General features: G+C 34.1%; 1 protein-coding gene across 1 annotated transcript in view; it reads right to left on the bottom strand.

The window, feature by feature from the left end:
- Nucleotides 1–2,811: 2,811 nt before the first annotated feature.
- Nucleotides 2,812–20,544, bottom strand: part of CYLC2 (cylicin 2) — a 41,949-nt gene continuing 24,216 nt past the window's right edge. The window contains exons 2-5 of the mRNA XM_048223445.1: nt 6,673–6,713; nt 5,342–5,463; nt 3,549–3,945; nt 2,812–3,509 (exon numbers count right to left, since the gene is read on the bottom strand). Of these exons, the coding sequence (XP_048079402.1) occupies nt 2,812–3,509; nt 3,549–3,945; nt 5,342–5,463; nt 6,673–6,713 (1,258 nt within the window). The remainder of the gene's footprint in view (nt 3,510–3,548; nt 3,946–5,341; nt 5,464–6,672; nt 6,714–20,544) is intronic.

The raw sequence follows: 20,544 nt of genomic DNA, 5'->3' as shown, positions 1-20,544 counted from the left end.
TTTAAGCTGAGAATAAATAATTTGGAGTCAGCAATATGAAGTTCTAGAAGAATTGGGTTATAGGCACAGGGAACAAGTTTGAAGCCTTGAAACCATCATGATCTGTAGTTAAATATAGAAAGAAATCCAGTGTGACAAGAGCCTGGTAGACAATTTTGCTACCACATGAAGGCAGATAAGTAGTCAGAAGCCAGATTATTAAAGCTAGAGCAAAAGAAAAGCTATGCTAAATGTAACATCTGTACACTAGAAGACTTAGAGTAATGGAGGAACATGATGATTTCTGTGTTGAGAATGGGATGCTGGGTGGTGGTGAGAAATGAAGTAGGTGTCTTTCTGTGCATGTAGCGGGCTTTGGGATTTCCAAGTGAAATATAATGCCTGATTGGACTTTCTGGTGTAGGAGTGATAGAAATGGAGTGAAGTAGACCAATTCAAATATTTTGGTGATAGCCAGGCAGGACTTAACAATAGATAAGCATGGTGAAAAAGAAAAAAAGAGAATTATGAATGACCCACAAATTTTTGATTGAATCAAAAGTTAGATATCAGCATCGTTTACGGGGTTGGTAAAAACCTGGGGAAAACTGGTTTGGGTGGAGAAGTATTGAGTTCTCTTTGGGACATGTCAATTTTGAGATGTCTGGAAGACAGTCAAGCAGATGCTTTAACTTAATATTTGGACACATGATTTTTAACTGAGTGGAAAAATCAGTACTGGATTTAAAATGTAGATTTCAACATAATAAGAATTATGTATAAAGCCATGGGAATGGAATGGAATAATTTTAGAGAAATATGTAGACAGAAAAGAGGGGTTAGGGTAAAAGGCACTTCAGTTGAAACTCCAAGAGGTTGGGGGGACCTTCGTGCATTTCAGTAGATCAGTAAAGGTAGGAGCTCAATTATTCTTACACTATACATTAAATTTTAATCTAAAACTTGATTTTGAATACCATGTTAGAAAATAAGGTAAGGGCTTTTTTGTTAGAGGAATAGGGTTTTTTTAAATGATTCCCTAAATCCTCATAGAAATGCTAACATTTCCAGAAAATTTTGAAAATCTGAATATAGAATTTTACTTATAAGCAGAGGGAGAGGAAGAATGAATTCTCGGAAGAGGGAAGGAATATCAGGGCAGGATTTGACTCTTGTCATTACAGCTGATTCAGATCTGCCAAGTAGGGCCACCTGGATGACCACAAATTACAGATGGCCATGAATCCTTCAGTAGTTGTTGTAGGGTAACAGGGGCCAATGTTTAAAGAGCAGCTAACCCAATTATACCTCTTTATTCATAGAAAGCCAGTTCTGGAAAACACGTGGAACTAAGAGTATCAAGGAGAAGCTTTATTTTGCATCCAGAATTTATACTGTGAGGGATAAAAGGGAGAGAAAATCACTTAGAAAGTTCTGCAACAATGTTGAGTTTATCTGAGAGAATGATAAAGTGATTTAATTGTTACTAATTGGATATTTGAAGAGTTTTGCATTTTGCTTTATGTTGCTTTTTATTTGTCTTCACATTAATAGAACTTATGGATCACAAGAGAGTTTAATATAGTTATAAGAATATAAAGTTAATTGTTTTCACAGCTAAATAATATGTAGATGCTTTCACTCTGTTAGACTTTGTTGAATTCTGGTGAATTTGGTTCTGTACTATGTATTAGCAATTTATCAGGCATCTCTTTAATATGCCTTGTTTAAATTTACCTGTATTGGTAATTTGGAAAATTTTGATTTTCATCCTGTTTTAAATGGAGAGAAGTTGGCTACTATTTTCTGTTTAAAGAAAAAAAAAAAAACCTCTAGATAAGAAAGTAATTGTTAAAGTTATCATGTATCATAAACCAGTCTTCTCTCTCATGATAAATAACTCTACTTAACTTTTTCGTTGATACTTTTAAAGTCTTCATTCTGTGGTATTCTCACTAAATTCATCAGTAATTTCTTATTAATGAGAAAGCCCAAAGTAAGTGCTACTAAATTCTGCCAAATTCCAGTAAAAACACAGTCAGCAGATTACACAGAATTTTATAAGAATGGTAGATTTCAATTCAAACTTTAAATTGGCTCAATTATTGTTTAACCCAATTTGGCTTATTATAAAACAAAACTAACTTACCAGGTGTGCTTATCTTGGCTTGGAAGTGGAACATTCAGCATCCATCAACCTGGTTGTGGCTGTTTACACTTCAGGGATGGTGGTATAGGTTCACAAGGAAATCATATTTTCTTTCCTTCTTTCTCTTTCTTTCTTTTTTAAGGAATGCTACATCTGATTTGTATTTGCATTTATTCTGAATTACAGTTTCTGAAATTTTCTTGGCTTCCCCTCATTACTCCTGCCGTTCTTTATTTAAATCTGTTGATGCAGCTTCAGACTTTGATACTATAGATTGAACATCTGCCTCCTTGGATTTTTTCAAAGTCTTTATTTGTTTATTTATTATTTTATTATTATTATTATTATTATTATTATTATTAATCTTTTGTATCCACAGATTCAGTGTCATTAACTTCTACATCCTGTTTGAATATTCTTTTTTGAACCTTTCTAGGGATCTTTCATTTACTCTTTCATATTCCCAGACTTAGCATAATTATCCTTCAAGTCCTTCAATGAATCATCTCTTAATTCTTCATATCTTTCTTATATTTTATGTTTTTCTCAGTCTTTCTTTGTATTCTTCTTTGTCCCATTTTAAAAATTATTTGATTAATTCTTTGAATCCCCTTGTCACTCATATTCAGTTTCAGGCTACTTTAAAATTGTTTATCAAATGCTTTTGAATTATTATTCAAGGCTTACTTGCCCTTCTTGGCATCCTTCTTGGCATCCTTCTTGGTATCCTTCTTGGCATCCTTCTTAGCATCCTTCTTAGCATCATCCTTTGATTCAGTATCTGTCCCACCGGCCTTCTTTTCATCTTTCTTATCTTTTTTACTCCCCTTTCTCTTTGCATCTTTCTTGTCTTTTGATTGATCATCTTTCTCTCCTGGTTTCTTTGAATCTTTTTTCCCATCCTTATCCTTCGCATCTTCAGATTCTGTAGACCCTTTTTCCTTCTTTGAACCTTTCTTGTCTTTCTTGGCATCTTTCTTGGCATCTTTCTTTTCATCTTCAGATTCTGTAGCAGACTCCTTGCCCTTCTTTGAACCTTTCTTGTCTTTCTTGGCATCTTTCTTGGCATCTTTCTTTTCATCTTCAGATTCTGTAGCAGACTCCTTGCCCTTCTTTGAACCTTTCTTGTCTTTCTTGGCATCTTTCTTGGCATCTTTCTTTTCATCTTCAGATTCTGTAGCAGACTCCTTGCCCTTCTTTGAACCTTTCTTGTCTTTCTTGGCATCTTTCTTGGCATCTTTCTTTTCATCTTCAGATTCTGTAGCAGACTCCTTGCCCTTCTTTGAAGCTTTCTTGTCTTTCTTGGCATCTTTCTTTTCATCTTCAGATTCTGTACCTGACTCCTTGTCCTTCTTGGCAGCTTTCTTGTCTTTCTTGGCATCTTTCTTGGCATCTTTTTTTTCATCTTCAGATTCTGTACCTGACTCCTTGCCCTTCTTTGAATCTTTTCTTTCTTTTTTGGCATCTGTTTTTGCAACATCTTTTTCATCTTTAGTTCCTGTTTCTCTATCTTTATCTTTCTTTAACTCTCTCTTAGTTAATTTTGTCTCCTTTAAAACTGTGGGTTCTGTTTCTGATTCCGATATGCCCTTCTTGTCTGCTTGCTTGTCCTCTTTACCTTTCTTAGCTGTTTCTGGAGATACAAGTTTTTCTACGTCTGCTACTTTAGCATCTTCCTTTGGGCGATGGGTTGGTTTATATGGACGTTGCCTCCTGGCAGCTAAATACTCAGATGGTCTCTCAGAAATTCTCATTAAAGAACTGTGCATCCATAATGGTCGTTTAGGACCTTCTTTTATTTTGTCTGAATCATGTATCTGGAATATTGGTTAGAATAATAATGAACAATTTGTATGTTACACAGCTTTTATTACCACATATCAAATGCATTTTAACTTCAGCCATTAAAAGATTTTAGATTTTGATAAATAGTGGAAAAATTGTAGATGTCATAGTTTATTCTGCTTTTCCAGTTTCATTCTTTTTTGGACTAACGGATAGCCATGTCTCATTGTGGGCCTTATTTCAATTTAAAGGATCTTCATAATTCCCTTAAGATACTATGTTAAAATTGGTAGAGACCTCACTGACTAATGACATATCCGAATCTCTCTTCACAATCAGGAGACGGCTTTTTTTTTTTTTTTTCCTTTCTCAGTGTTCTCAAGAATTCTTAGAATATCTTGCGTATTTTCCATTCCTAGGCTAACTCAGAAACTAATTGTTCTCTAATATGTAATAGTTTTATGTTCAGACATATCCTGGTCTCTGTTATTTCATACAAGGTCTCTGGAATTTGGAATGCCACCTATAGTTAAAACTACAACCCTGAAACTCCTGCTAACTACAATAATAAAAACTATAACATTTGGTACACAAAAATTTGTGCAGAATGGTGCATTTTATTTTCACCTCCTAACCAGGTATTTGCAAAATCTTAATTGCAGAAGTAGCAAACTTTGGAAATGATGTTAACAAACAGTAGAAAAATAAATTGAATAAAGAAAGAAAGGAAAAGCAAAGAGTGTGAGATGACAGAATAAGCTAGGATCACTACTTACTGGAAACACTCCCTAAAATAAGCAAGAGTTGATGATACTTTTGTGAAACTTTTTTTTAAGCATTTCCTATCCCATGATGACTCTAGATTGAGAAATACTTATCTTCTAATATTCAGAATCCTAAATGCTACATTACAGAAAATGAGGAAGCATTAAAACTTTATCAAGATATGATATAATCCCATGATTCTAATGAGGGAGTTTCCCCAGCCGGGGGACATTTTCTGAATGTTCATACTAACTGTAGCATTAGGATCTCCAGATTTTTGTGCTTCTTGGACACATATTTTCTATAGTGTGGGGTTACTAAAGAAATAGTTCATATGAAATAAGGGGCAATGTTTATACAGTGAAATGCAAATAAAATATATCTACTTCCTTCATGTAGTAGAATTTGAATTACCTTTAACTGTGCTGTCCAGTATATTTAAAAGCCACAAGTGAATTGAATTGAATTGAAATGTAAAATTCAATTCCTCAGTTGTACTAGCCTCATTTTAAATGTTCAATAACCACACTGGAATGCAAAGACATAAAACATTTCTGTCATCACAGAAATCCCATTGGTCAGCGCTGATCTGTAACACATATAACTATACATGGTTTCACAAGTTTAGCACTAGTAAAATTATATGATCTTTCCAATACTCACAGGAACTGCATTGTCTCGTAATTGGGATGGTTTTGATCTCCTTTTTTTTCCTGGCCTTGGTGGTTTGGGAAATCCCAGGGCAAAGTGTTGCTGATTCCATGATTTTTTGCTTAATTCACTGACTAAAATAAGAAAACATTAAGTGTTTTAGAGTAAGTAATGTTTCATCAGAACTAAAATGGCAGTAAGATAATAGATTCCATGAATGAACAAATGATACAAATTATGGCTTCATTTATTTATTTATGTTTGAAATTCTCTGCTATCAATATATGAAAATAAAAATTTATTTTCTATTTTGATCAGTTTTACAGAAAACTACATAGTCATTGTGAAACTAATATACTCTGTAATATAAATGCAAGAAAGATCTTTACTGCTTTTTTTTAATCATCTGTCTCTCCCAGTCTTGATTTTTGCTTTAGATTCTTTTGGTTAGAATACAATTCTTTGGAGATCAGAAAATATGATAACTACTTCTGTAGCCTCCAAAGTACTTAGTACAGACAGTACTTGTTTTAAAATATTCAGTAAATATATATGATTGAATCTAAATGCTAATGCTTAAGGTTCCTTTAGTTAGTAATAATTTTCCAAGCTACAAGAGTAAATGTTATACACATAAGAACGACATTGTTTTTATAAGTTGCATATTAATGAAGTAAACTACAAATAAAGAGTATGTACAGAATTGTGACTGTGAGGGAAAAGTTACCTGGAAACTATAAGAGAAATGTTTAAAGATGTTTGGGGTACTAATAGGAGTGAGAAAGATTTTCATTTCATTTAAACATGTGCAGTATAATACTTTGTATAAGAGAAAATACACATTGTGTATCTCCTGAAAACAGTCAGGATCAATGAGAAAATATACAGAATGAAAGGCATATTTAAGCTCAATATATGAGGGAAAATCATTCAATATATAAAGTCCTTCAACATCAGATTGGTGAATTTTTGGCCAATTATAAGGGGGTTACAGTCTATCATGAATGTAGTAGAAGTCATTACAGACATGGGTGAATTGTTGATTCAGTTTCTATACTACTTTTCAACTGTAAGATTATCTGATTGTATGATTTCTAACATGTATGATTTCTAACATAACACCTTTATGTTGCTGAACATATTTGCTTAAACTTTGTTGGATTCAAAAACAAAGTATCTTTAGAAAGTGTTTGCCAAGTCCATGAGAAAGTTGATTTTTAATGATGTTCCATGAGCTACTGCTTTATCATCCTGAATAGAGGATAATAATAATTTATCCTTAAAAGTAATCATAATCCTAAAATTAATCATATTTCAAAAATAAATATTGAATTCTTTCTTACCTGGAATGTAATTATCATATGTTCCAAAGTTTATTTTTTGGCTATTAAAATAAGAGGGAAAGGTTTTAATTAATTTATATAAAATCACTGTATTTAATGATCATTGTGTGTAAGCACTTGCCATCACCAACTAGAGAAATATATTGCATTCTCAGATCTCTACTATTATATAAGATTATTTCATCCTAGAAAAAAATAGAGATGAGTAAATGTGTGTTTTTAGCACAAACTTCAACATAACTAAAACAAAGTAGATAGAAACATTTTAAAAATTACCAAATTTTGCCATATCGGTAATAGAGACTTTTTTAAAAACTGTGAATTCATGGTTGAATTATTTTTCTCTATCTCATACTCCAGATTCTCTTGAAATTAAATTTTAGCAAAGGCATCACTTTAAAAGCACAGCTTAAGCAAAATCAGGTCCTCAAAATATTCTCAAACTTAAGCAAATCCAAATCATTCAGTGGCATACTTGTATGTCTGTGAATGAGTATGTGTGTGTGTGTGTGTGTCAGTGTGCACTGTAAGTATTTATATGGATTTTAATTTTTTAAAATTTTTGTTCTTTAGGAACATCTGAGAAATAAAAGTATGTTTAACGTATTTTTCATTTAAAAGTTTCCATTTGCTTTAGTACTATGTGAACATGTTTATTCTCACAAAGAACTCTATAATCCCATTTTATTTATTTGTAATGGAGGCATATACTAAGATCTGATAGAGAAATATTATTTTACAACATCCTGTTACATTACAGAAACCAACAAGGATCACATGTGAGTTTTGAACTTGCACACACATACAAACACACATGCTCACATAGTATTTTACTTATTTTGACATTACGTAAGTATTAAGAAAGAAGTACATTGTAGAATCTAAACAAACAAACAAACAAACAAAAAACCCAAGTGAATAAACAAACAAAAAGCAGAACCCGATCCATAAACAGAGAGAAGTGTTGGTTGCTTGGGGAGGTGCAAATTGTAGGAAGGGGAGTGGAAGATAGAGGCTTTCAGTTATGGAATGACTAAGGCATAGGAATAAAAGGCACAGCATAGGGAACATAGGCAATAATACTGTAATAGTGTTGTATGGTGATAAATGGTACGGTACACTTGTGATGAGCATAGCATAATGTATAGAGAAGTCTAATCACTCTGTTGTACACCTGAAATTAATGTAACATTGTATGTCAGCTATACTCAAATTGAAAAAAAAATTGAGGAATAAAGTACATTAAAATAAATATCTCAATATCTTTATTTAGGCTCTGTTTCCCAACACAAAACTTGACACATTTTTGTCACCTTATAAAAATTTACATGATTTTGGGGCACCTGGGTGGCACAGTCGGTTAAGCCTCCTGGTTCTTGGTTTCAGCTAAGGTAGTGATCTCAGGATCATGGGATCCAGCCCCACATTGGGCTCCACACTCAGTGCAGAATCCGCTTAGGACTCTCTCTGTCCCCCTATGCCCCTCCCCCTTGCCCTCTCTCTCTCTCTTTCAAATCTTTAAAAAAATAGGAGCGTCTGTGTGGCTCAGTCAGTTGAGCGTCTGGATTTTGATTTTGACTGGGGTCATGATATTGAGGTCCTGGCATTGAGCCCGGCTCAGCAGGGAGTCTCTTTGTTTCCCTCTGCCTCAACCCCTCCCCCACTCATGCTCTCTTTCTCTCACACATAAATAAATCTTTTTATTAAATTAAATGATTTAATTGAATAAAATTTAGGATATATAATCAAAAAGTTATCTAGTCCAGTGTTTTTTTTTTGTTTTTTTAAGAAGTTTTTATTTAAATTCCAGTTAGTTAACATACAGTGTAATATTAGCTTCATGTGTACAATATAATGATTCCACACTTCCATACAACACCCAGTGCTCATTACAAGTGCCCTTCTTAATCCCCATCACCTATTTAACCCATCCCCCCCCACCTCACCTCTGGTAACCATCAGTTTGTACGTAGTTAAGTGTCTGTTTCTTGCTTGGCCTCTCCTCCTCTCTCTCTCTTTTTTAATTATGTTCAGTTAGCCACCATATAGTACATCATTAGTTTTTGACGTAGTGTTCAATGATTCATTAGTTGCGTATAACACCCAGTGCACATCACATGTGCCGTCTTTAAAACCCATCACCCTGTTACCCCCTCTCCCTACCCCCTCCCCTCTGAAACCCTCGGTTTGTTTCCCGGGGTCCATAGTCTCTCATGGTTCATCTCTCTCTCTCTCTCTCTTTTTTACCTTTCCTTATTTATTTATTTTTTCATAAATTCCACATATGAGTGAAATCATATGGTATTTGTCTTTCTCTGAGTGACTCATTTCACTTAGCATGGTACTTTCTAGCTCCATCCACGTAGTTGTTTTTTAAGTGCGAACATGCATTAAAATTGCCCCACCATATCTAAATCTCTAGGTTTGGATCTAGCCAATGGTCATTTATACTGTCCTGAAGAAATTTTGCTGTTCAACCATGGTTATGAACATCTCTGTTTTAAATACTCTGAAAGAGGAAACATTTCAAGTTCATGAAACAATATTATTAAAGTCGAGATCTAAAAAATTATACATAGGTATGATCCATTAATTCCTTGTATAATCCCTGGGGCATGTTCTTTAATCACCAAAAAATTGAATTAGAAATCAAAAACAAAATTATATAGAAAATACACAAATATTTTTTTTTAAATAGTTCTTTCTAAATAACCAATGGTCAAACAGAAATCACAATTCACACTTATAAAAAAGAAGCAACCAAACAATAACATAGCATCAAAAATTATGGAATACTGCAAAAAGGTGAGAAGAGAATTTATAGCTTTAGTGTCTTATACTAGAAAAAAGTTTAAAACATTTTTTTAAAAGATTTTATTTATTTGAGAGAAAGAGAGAAGAGGAGCAGGGGGTAAGGGTAGAGAGAGAGGGAGAAGCATACTCCCCATTGAGCAGGGAGCCTGACCTAGGGCTTGATTCTAGGACCCACAGACCGTAACCTGAGCTGAAGGCAGATGCTTAACTGACTGAGCCACCCAGGCACCTTTAAGACTGTGTTTTAAATCCCCGCATTAAAATTAAGAAAATATCAAAATAAATTCAAAGTTAGAACAAGACAGAATCAAAGTGAAAACAAAATTAGAGCAAAAAATCCCAAATTTGATTTTTTGTAAAGATTATTAAAATTGATTAACTCCTAGAAGGACTGACAAATAAAGAGAAAACACAAATTACCAATATCAGGACTGATGCAAATTTTATAATTACATAGATTTTAAAGGATAATGGAGAATATTATTAACAATTTTATGGCGATCAATTCAGCAACTTAAGTGAAATAGATGAGTTCCATGTAAAACTAATCTACCAAAACAGACACATGATTAAATAATAAATACGTGACTAGCCTCATAATTATTAAGTAAAATGAATCCATTATTAAAAACCTTCCCAGAAAGAAAAGCACAGACCCAGATAGTTTTACCGATAAATTTTTTTAAATTAAGGAAAAATACTAATTCTATACAAATTTTTCAGAAACGAGGAAGAGAAGGATATTTTAACTCATTTTTGAGAACAATATAAATAACCCTGACACCAAAACTTCTTAAAGACATTACCAGAAATGAGTATTATAGACCAAAACCTTGTATTAACACAGACACAAAAATTCCTTAACAACTTGATAAGTAATCTTGAACTGAACAATAATATAAAATGGCAAAGACATCATGGTTACTGAGATTTACTTTCTGGAATGTAAGATTAGTTTAACATATGTAAATCAACCCATGTAATTACTCCAAATAACAAATAAAATTCATCTGATCATTTCAAGATATGCAGAAGAAATTTTGAAAAAAATAACACTCATAATTAAAAACTCTGAGAAAACTAGGGATAGAAGACATCTTCCTGAAATGGATAAAGTGTCTTGAAGTAATACTTGTTCCATTTCAAATGAAACTGAAGGGGATACCACATTGTTGAGAGTCCTTATCCTTTGAATTTATTATACATTTTAAAAGGTATCTGAGATATAGTTAAAGGCAAGAGTAAAGGCAGGTGTATTCTGTACTAAGATTAAAATTTTTCAGACTAAGAGGAAAAAAAAAACCCACAAATGCAGTGATATGTTTACTCCTTTAAAGGAAAAAAGAAACCTTTTCCAGTGGTAATATAAAAAATAGATTTTTGTTCTAAAAAATAAAGTCCCCCATGTGTCCCTACATTAGGGTCTCAGCTTTTTATTTAGGAAACCTAAACACAGCTCCCTTTCTACATCATGAATACATGACATTCCACAATGTTAACAATGGGTACCTTCTTTACTTAAAACTCACACATACATGGAATCTAAAATAAAATGCAGAATCAGACCTATAAATACAGAGCACAAACTGATACTGTCAGAGGGGTGCAGGATTGAAGGTACGGGCAAAATGGGTGAAGGGGGGTGGTACATACAGGCTTCCAGTTAAGGAATAAATAAGTCATGGAATAAAAGGCACTGCATAGGAAATATAGTCAGTGATGCTATAGTACCATTCATTGTATGGTGACAGATGGCAGCTATACTTGTTGGGGGCAAAGCTTAATGAATAAACTTGTCCAATCATTATGTTGTACACCTGAAACTAGTGTAACATTGTATGTCAAATATGCTCAAATAAAACAATTTTTAAAAGAATAAAAAGGAATCCTGAGATTAAAAAAAAAAAAAAAAGCCTTAGAGATCCTGAGATTGATATTGAAATGATTGGATGTGTGCACTGCACCTGAAGTGAAGGCAGATTCTGTGGCATCTGTTTCCCATTTCACCTTGTTAAAATGAAGTATTAGTTATTACGTTTCCTTTTATATACATCCAGAGACCTTAATTCAAAAACTAGTTATATCAAGAAAGAACAACCTTTTTGACTTGTTGCAGTTTTTTTTTCTTTTTAGATAATTAAATTAGACAATAGTCTCAAAAGAAAAAATAAAACATAATGCTGACAATGTTTTTTGTTGTTGTTATTTTTAATGGGGAACTTCAAAAATGGAATCTAAAAATATCCTGGTCTAGAAAATTTCTCGACTGTCCTGGAAAGGTAGAGATGCTATCACCGGCAACACCCAATTTAGGTGAAAGAGTGGAAAAATGTCATCTATTCCCAAAAGGTTAAATGTATTGAATGCTTAGGACATGTAAATTTACATAGGGAGTGAGAACTAAAGTATTCAGTTCGTGGCTATTTTGGGGTCCTATAAACTCTTCCCAGTGAAAATGAAAGAACTAAATTTGTCACTAACCCTAACCTAACCAACCTTAAGAAACACAGGAATTTTCAACCATACCGTTAGGTTACATTGTACCAGATTCCTGTCAATCCACTCTGCCCCTCCCCCACAAAGGGCTGTTGAGTTACCACAGACAAACTTGCCTGTGCTTGAAATTCATACATATGATAACATACAGTATATGCTTTTGTGTTTCTGGATTTTTCCAGTATAATTTTTTTTTTTATTTATCTATATCACTTAAATGAATAGTTCATTCCTTTAGATTGCAGAGCAGTATTCCATTACATGATATACACTACACTGAGTTTTTCCATCCTCCTGTTGACGGACATTTAAGTTACTTTAGTTTGGCTTATTGTGAATAAAGCTGCTATACACATTTTGTCCAAGTCTTTTTGTGAACTTCTCTTGGGTAAGCTATAGTGGAAATACTGAATCATACCTATAACATGTGTATGTTTAACTTTATTTTAAAATATCAAGTGATATTCCAAAGTGGTTGTACCATTTTATACCCACCACCAATGCTGAACATGTCAGATGTCTTACACTGTTGCTGACTGTTGGTGTCATTAATCTTTAATTTTAGCTGTTCTAGTAGGTATAAAGGGTGTAAAGGATATCTTTGAATCAGAGGATATATATTTATTACATATAATAAAAAATATCAGTTTATACATTATGTATATTTATATATGTATATAAAACTTTCCTATGGGGCGCCTGAGTGGCTCAGTCAGTTAAGCGTCTGCCTTCAGCTCAGGTCGTTATCCCAGGGTCTTGGGATTGAGCCCCGCATTGGCATTGGCATCATGCCTGCTTCTCCCTCTCCCACTCCTCCTGCTTGTGCTCTCTCTGTCAATTAAATAAATTAAATCTAAAAAAAGAAAATAAAAAGAAAAACTGTCCTAAAAAAATTCCCTGAAGAATATTTTTAGTTTTCTTATCTATGTCTTGCATATATTTCAATAAATTTACTTTTAAAGTTTTTTTTTGTTACTGAAAATTGTACTCTTTTCTTAAATTTATATTTTCTATTTTTTCCAGTTATAGAAATATAATTTATATAATTAGATCCTGTGTCATACAATCTTATTACATTCACTTAATAGCTCTAAATAATTTTTTTGTAGATGTCACTGGATAATCCACTCAATCATGTCCTCTGTGAATAAAGGTAATTTTACTTCCTCCTTTCCAATCTTAATGTTTTATTGCCTTATGGAACAAAATAGGGTCTAGATTACAAGGCTGAATAGAAATAATGAGCATCTTTGCCTTGTTTCTGGTTTATGGAGGAAAGATAGTCAACATTCCACAATTAAGTTTGATTTTAATAGTAAAATGGCTGCAGATAATCATTATATGTGAGTGTCACAAGATATCCTGCCAGCTAATTTTGGATTTTAGGATTCTGTATCAGATATATGCAAATAAAGCCATAAAATACTTGGCAGAATATTTTCCAGGAACTGACTGGGGCCTGAGTCACTCATATTTGCTGTAGAAGTCTCTTTTTTAAGGCAAAGATCAAGTGCCATATGGTTATTGTCTTGGTGAGGGATGGCTCTATGTGTAGTACGGTGAAATTTCCTATCTTTTTCTGACATTTTCTAGAGCAATGTTTCTCAATCTGGGATCATTATGAATCTCTTACCCCCGAAGGCATTTGCAATGCCTGAGATATCTTCATCACAATTGTGTGCATGTTTTGGGGTGTTTGTGAGTGTGTGTGTGGGGGGGTGTACACATACCAAGTGCTGATAGTGGCATCTAGTGGGTAGAGACCAGGGATGCTGCTAACTAATTACAAGACAGGTACTCCCTGCCCCCTCCCCAGTCCTCAACTCCAGTAAGGAGTTATTCTGCTTAAAATGGCAGTAGTGCTAAGATTCATAAACCTTATTTTATAGCAAGGTGAATTCCTAGACAAGATAGTAAGAGAGGACCTTATTAATGCAGCTCAAGGGACCAAAAAAAAAAAAAAAATGTACAGTGGATATGAGATCCAGAGGCTTACACTGGAAGTTTAAAAAGTTCAGATATTTAGATAACTCAGTCTTTGTGAAAACCTCTCCCACTTCCTTCAGAAACCTTAGATCTATTAACTATTAGAAATGAAAGGGTTGAGTTGACTGACACAACCTGAGTTGGAGGAAAAGGCAAGAAGAGGTGAAACACTTGAATGGAGTTGTTGAGATTTGGATGAACAAGAGTATTAAAGAGGAATAAGTGACGGGGAAAATTGAACTCAAAGAAGAAAATTTTCTTTATCAACTATAAGTTGATGGCCATGACACAGAAATTTAAGTCTAAAATTAAGGTCCTGTCATAGAATTCAGAGGAAAAACAAAGTAGGACATGATTTCTGCATCTCAAATTCTGTTAAGTGAACTGGAAATTGCCACTTGAATCCAAATAAATATGATAATTTGTTATTAAGGATTTTTGTGTATGCTTGAGGCCATTTGATTATGAATTTAACCACAGTTTCCTTCTATGGTAAAATGAGATTTTTAGAATTATACCAGAAAACAACATAAAGAAATAGTCATAAAACCAAAAATAAGTTTTTAACTCTTGGGGAAGTTCTCTTAAAGCCCTGCAATGCTCATGATGATAGTAATGCCATCAACATTTTATTGTGCTTAAACATTTTAAAGTAATTAGTATACAGTGTAATTCTGTAATGCTCTATGCTGGAGTACAGGTTGTTTTGTAATTATCAGCAAGTCCCTCAGCCTTTAATCATTACAAATTCATTGAATCCTTTTACTCATGATTGTCCTTTAAAGTAGTGATTGCATTATGATGAAGTAGGCACCAGTGCCTATTAAAGCCCGTTTTGTTTATTTTCAAGTTTTGTGTTTTATCTTTCCTTTAAAAGTACTGTCCAAAGAAAAACCAGGTACAGTTTCCTTTCTATTTCACAGTTCTATGCCTTCACCTTTGTTCTAAGCCTACATAATATAAAGGCTTACATAATTGAAGATCTTCTTTCCCTACCTCATTTCAACACAACATAAATTAAGCATAAGGAAACCACTATCATCAAACTTCCCTTGTCTGGATAATCTGCTTTTATTGCAAAGTACTTTTGCATACTTAGTATTTCTCAAGAGGAAATTATTACCAAAAGTTTAGCACCCTTGACCTATGCCCTCTAAAGGTCAGTAGACTCCTCAGTCACTGTGACATTAAAAAAAAAAAAAAAAAAAAAAAATTCCCATAAATTTCCAAATGGCCTCTAAGGAGGTGGTAGTTCCCCTGAATGAGAACCATGAATTATTTTCTTCTGTATATTAGAAAATACAGTATGACAAAAACAAATGAAGTAAGGATCACATTGAAAAAGACTTATCCAAAGCTATGTATGTATTTTACTGAGGTAAATGAACTAGTTAATTTTTATATCAAAACAACCTCTGATGTTGCTTGAGAATGTATATGTCTGCTAAACACATACTCTCTTGTTTATAATGAATAATAATGACCAACATCTCTTTACACTAAAGAGGGTAAATATAAAGCTAACTATAGCATTTCAGTTATCTTAAAACATAAAATTTTACAGAAGGACTTACAATCTTGGTACAGACATTTCCCCCACCTATGATTTGCCAGGACTTAAGCACTGTAAGTTCAAATTAATGATGTTGAGAGGTGACATCATAAAGAGGCCAGGAGCACTGGGAGTTAAAGGGGAAAATAAGAGGAATCACTTTTACTTGTATTTTATGTTCTCTAATATTTAGTCTAAGACTTGTGTTTTCTTTCATTCATTATTACTGACCAAATATAACTGGTGGCTTAAAAATAACTGCTGGTTTTACATCTTAATAAAAAAAAGCTCGATTGAATATTTCATGTACTTATAATTTATTGACTGATATGACAAAAAGATGAATCTAAGCATCTATTAAAATCAATTGTAATCTGATATTCATGTGTTTTTTGTTAAATCCTTTGCATAGCGTTGTGCCTTTTACCTTTTCCCATCCTAAGCACCTGTGTTGCTCATAGATAACAAATTTTTAAAGAAGGCTAGGTGCTTATTAAAATTATCAACTTACTTATGGATCTGAGATAATTTTTACTACACTCACCACTCCAAACCACTAACAGATGATGCAAATACTATATAGAGTAATATTTGAACATATTGCCATTACCTAGCTCCTTTTAGGGAATTCCAGCTGATTTTTTTTTCCCCCTTAAGGAATAGCTTCATTAAACTTCAGCTCCTGTAGGAGATCAACTACAAAAATCTCAGCGGTTTTAACTCAGTGAAAGTTTTTATCTCATGTCTCAGACCATACTAAGTTCTAGAGTGGCTGGGTAGGAGTTTTCCTTAAGGTGATTTAGTAATTCAGGTTTCTCTGATTTAATTGCTTCATTACCTACTGACTTAACACTATCAATGCTGATGTTTTCCTGCAAAGTGATGTCTTAGCAAACAACATATGATTTCTAAATCCACAATATTTTGTTAATATTTTATAATATATACCTCGTTTATGAAAGTATATGTATCCAGTGCCTTTCTTCTATCAGCATGTAGTAAGATCTGTCATGACTGGGCAGCCAGTAATGCTTGCCTTCTGCAACATGACCTCTTGAGTTAATTTCTCATTGTCATCTTAAGTAAGTGTGTGTGATCTATTAAGATCTCAGAGAGCTAATTATCTTTTTATAATAAACTTACTGCTTTTGTGCTTCCTACTTTTCTCACTTCTACGTACAGTCTTTTCTTTGTATTCAAATAGTCCCCTTAACATTTATCATAAGGCTGGTTTAGTGGTGATGAATTCCTTTAGCTTTTGTCTGGGAAACTATTTATCTCTCCTATTCTGAATGATAGCCTTGTTGGATAAACTATTCTTCGTTGTAGGTATTTTTCTTTCAGCACTTGAATGTATCATGCCACTTTCTTCTGGTCTGCAAAGTTTCTGCTGAAAAATCCTCTGGTAGCTTTATGGGGTTTCCTTTGTATATAGCAGTTTTCTTTTCTCTTGCTTTTAAAATTCTGTCTTTATCACTACTTTTTGCCATTTTAATTCCTAGATGTCTTGGTGTAGACCTCCTTGGTTGATTTTCTTGAGGGCTCTTTATGCCTACTGGATTCTGGTTCCTTCCCTGATTCAGGAAGTTTTCAGCTATTATTTCTTCAAAAATTTTTCTGCCCCCTTTTCTTTCCTCCTTCTGGGATCCCCATAATGTGAATGTTATCACGCTTGATGGTGTTTCTGAGTTTTCTTGATCTGTTTTCTTTTTTTATTGTTCTTTATTCTTTCTCTCGTTCAGCTTGATTGCTTTCCATTACTCTGTCCTCCAGGTTGCTGATCCATTCTTCTGCTTCCTCTAGTCTATTATTTTTCCCTCTAGTGTATTTTTAATTTGTAATTGAGTTTTTCATCTCTGATTGGTTCTCTTTTGTTTTCTGTCTCTATGTTGAGGGTCTCACTGAGGTTCTGCACTCTTTTCTCAAGTCCATTGAGTATCTTTATGACCATTATTTTAAATTCTTTATCAGGCATATTACTTATCTTCTTTTTTGTTTACTCTTTTGCTGTGATTTTTGTCCTTGTCTTTCATTTGAGACATATTTCTCTGTTTCCTCATATTGTCTAACCCTCTATGTCTTTTTCTGTGTGTTAGGAATATCAGCCACATTGCCTGCTCTTGACAGTAATGGTGTTATGAAGAAGAGATCCTGTAGTGCCTTGCAATGCAATGTCCCCTGTTCACCAGAACCTGGTGCTTCAGGGATGTCTCCTACGTCTGCTGCATGAATTCTACTGTTTTGGTTGAGCTGCATTTGCCTTCAGAGCAGTTGTCTGCAATGGCTCTCCTTGCCTGTTGTGGGCAGTGTTTGGGCACTGTGTTGTTATTGGGCAAGTCCGAGGCTGCCTTGGGTTTGCATTGAAACACACCAGGCATTTACCAGAGCTGTAGTAGTGCTGAATTTCAGGACACTCTCCCTGTATTGCCTGTAGAAGCTTTGGTTGGTGGGCAAATCCTGCAGTCAGATCAGACCATTTCTGGGCTGCAGTGGAACTGGTGTGTGTGGTTAGTCTTCTCTCCTTGGGGTAGGAGTCAGTTTGAGGTAGTGCTGACTTCTGTCTGTGCTGCTTGCACACTGCCACACTTGTGCTGCCACTTTGAATGAACTTTACTGAAGGTGTGTTTGAGGGGCTCAGTCTCCAGAAGAGTTCGGAGGTGAGACACTTGGTATTAGCAAGGTTTGCACTGGTTTGCTGTGTGAGGACGCCTGGTTGGAGTGACCAGATCCACAGAAGTGTGCCAGATCCACAGAAGTGTGTGGGGCAGGGTGTGCTAGTAGGCTAGGCAGAGACTGTTCACAGTGCACAGGTTCCCATTCACATCTGTGTTTTTTAGAGTGGGGAGGGGAAGGAAATGATGCCTACAAACTTTTTTTTTTTTCTTAGAAGTCTCCCTAAAATCCCTGCCCTTCCAGCACATGCCCGAAAATTAGTAAATAAATCTCCCTCCTGTATACCTGAGGCATTTTTCAAACTGCTGCTTCTATGCTGTATATCAGCAGGGCTATTTATTGTGCTGTCTCTTTAAGTTCAGGTTCTCAGTTTCCCATTATCCTCACATTCTCCTGGAAATCAGCCCACTGATTTTTAAAATTCCTTGTGGTAAGCCTCAGTGATTATAAGAACTCAAGAAGTTAAGCCCCTCTGGTTTTCAAAGTGGATTCATCTTTTCAGTATGGGCCCCCTATATCTGGTGCCTTTTGTGTGGGGTCTGATCCTCCCTTTCTCTATGCCTTTGGTGTCTCTTTCTCCTTCTGATAGTCCTGCGGGTCAGTTTGGCTCCTGCCTGTGTTTCTGCCCTTTCTACCACCTTTGATGTGGACTTTTCTCTACATTTAGCTATGGAAAGTCCATTCTGCCAGTCTTCAGGTCATTTTCTGGGTTATTTACACTGAGGTGGGTATTATCTAGGTGTATCCAAGGGACAAGTTGAGCCTAGGATCCTCCTATTCTGCTATCTTCTCTACTATCACACTTTACTCCTCTTAGTAATCAATAGAAAAAAATAGAAAACACCAAGAACATAAAAGACCCAGCAAACCATCAACCAACATGTACTCGTTTACATTTAAAATAGTCCAATAACAGGAGAGTATTTATTCTACTCAGGTTTTTAAGTAAATATCTACAGCTTTCTCCAATATGAGCATATTATGAATCATAAAAAGAAATCTTGAAAATTTACATTGTACAAAGTATGTTCATGGACCATAATGGAATTAAACTAGAAAATAATAAAATATCTGGAAAGTTGCCAGCTATTTGAAAATTAAACAAAATTCTTCTAATAGTTCAGGGATCAAGAGGAAGTTACAAGTGAATTTATAACTTTGCTTAACTTTTTATTTTAACTACTTTTGAAATTGCCAATAAATTATAAAATGATACAGATCCCCATGTCACATTCATTCAAATTCCCCTAATGTTAACACCTTACTTTGTAACCAAAACTTATGTTAACATCATGCACAACCAGCAAAACTGAAATCAATATTCATATAATACTATTAAAGTAACTATCAATTTTATTCAGATTTACCACTCTTTTTACAAATGTTGATTTTCTGTTCAAGGACAAGCCCAGGATCTTACATTGCATTTAGTTGTCATGGCACCTTCTCCAAATCTGTGGCTTTCCTCTACCATTTCTTGACTTTCATGACTTTGGCACTTCTGAAGCATGCTGCTCTATTGTTTCGTAATATTCTCCATGATGTGTGCTTTCAACATGCCCTGTGCTTTTGCTTGAATATGACCTTACTTTTTGCTCCCAAAGGTTACTCTAGGCTCATCTGTGTTTTTTCTTTCTCTGGCTCTAAAATCAAACACTTTCTCCAAGGAGCCCTGGTTCTTTATGTTAGAAACCCAGATAGTAACAGCAACTCACTGCCAGCTGTTGGTTTTACATATCTATTTATTTATTTTTGAAAATGTTCTATAGATATGTCAAATTCAAGAAGTTAAAACTGAAGAAAAAGTCTGCCACTTATCCAGAATGTATTACTTCTTTTCAATTTAAAATATTCTTTCTCAGTATCAAATTAAAACTTACTCATGCTAGAAAGCAATTTAAAAATACAAACATATACATTAGAATTTGTTCTTTTTCCCCACTTCACAGAGACAACACAATATATAGTTAATATCCAAAAATATGTGTTAAATTTTAAACAATAGATTTTTAAATCATGGAATATAATCTATTGCACACAAATACTTATTAAATTGAGATGATTTTATAAATAGAGTTTTACATATTTGCTGGACTTATCATTAACTTGAAAGCAGCTCTGCATGATTAAAATAAAATGAAAACTGAATTGCTCAATAAAAAGGATGGGGATAGATTGAAAGCACATAGGAGCTAAGTTGATAGAGCTTCCAACAGTAAAATCTGGAACAATTTGAACAAGAAAATAACATGTGTATTGGACTACAACCCATAAAATAGTATAAATATCCATGATTTCATCAATAGTAGGATAAATAAATTAAGGGAGAGAGAAGAGACAACTCTTCCTTA

Source organism: Ursus arctos, unplaced genomic scaffold (genome assembly GCF_023065955.2).
Source record: "Ursus arctos isolate Adak ecotype North America unplaced genomic scaffold, UrsArc2.0 scaffold_18, whole genome shotgun sequence".
In the NCBI taxonomy this organism is placed as follows: domain Eukaryota; kingdom Metazoa; phylum Chordata; class Mammalia; order Carnivora; family Ursidae; genus Ursus; species Ursus arctos.
Note: the sequence above shows the minus strand (reverse complement) of the source record. Positions and strands in the feature narration are given on the sequence as shown.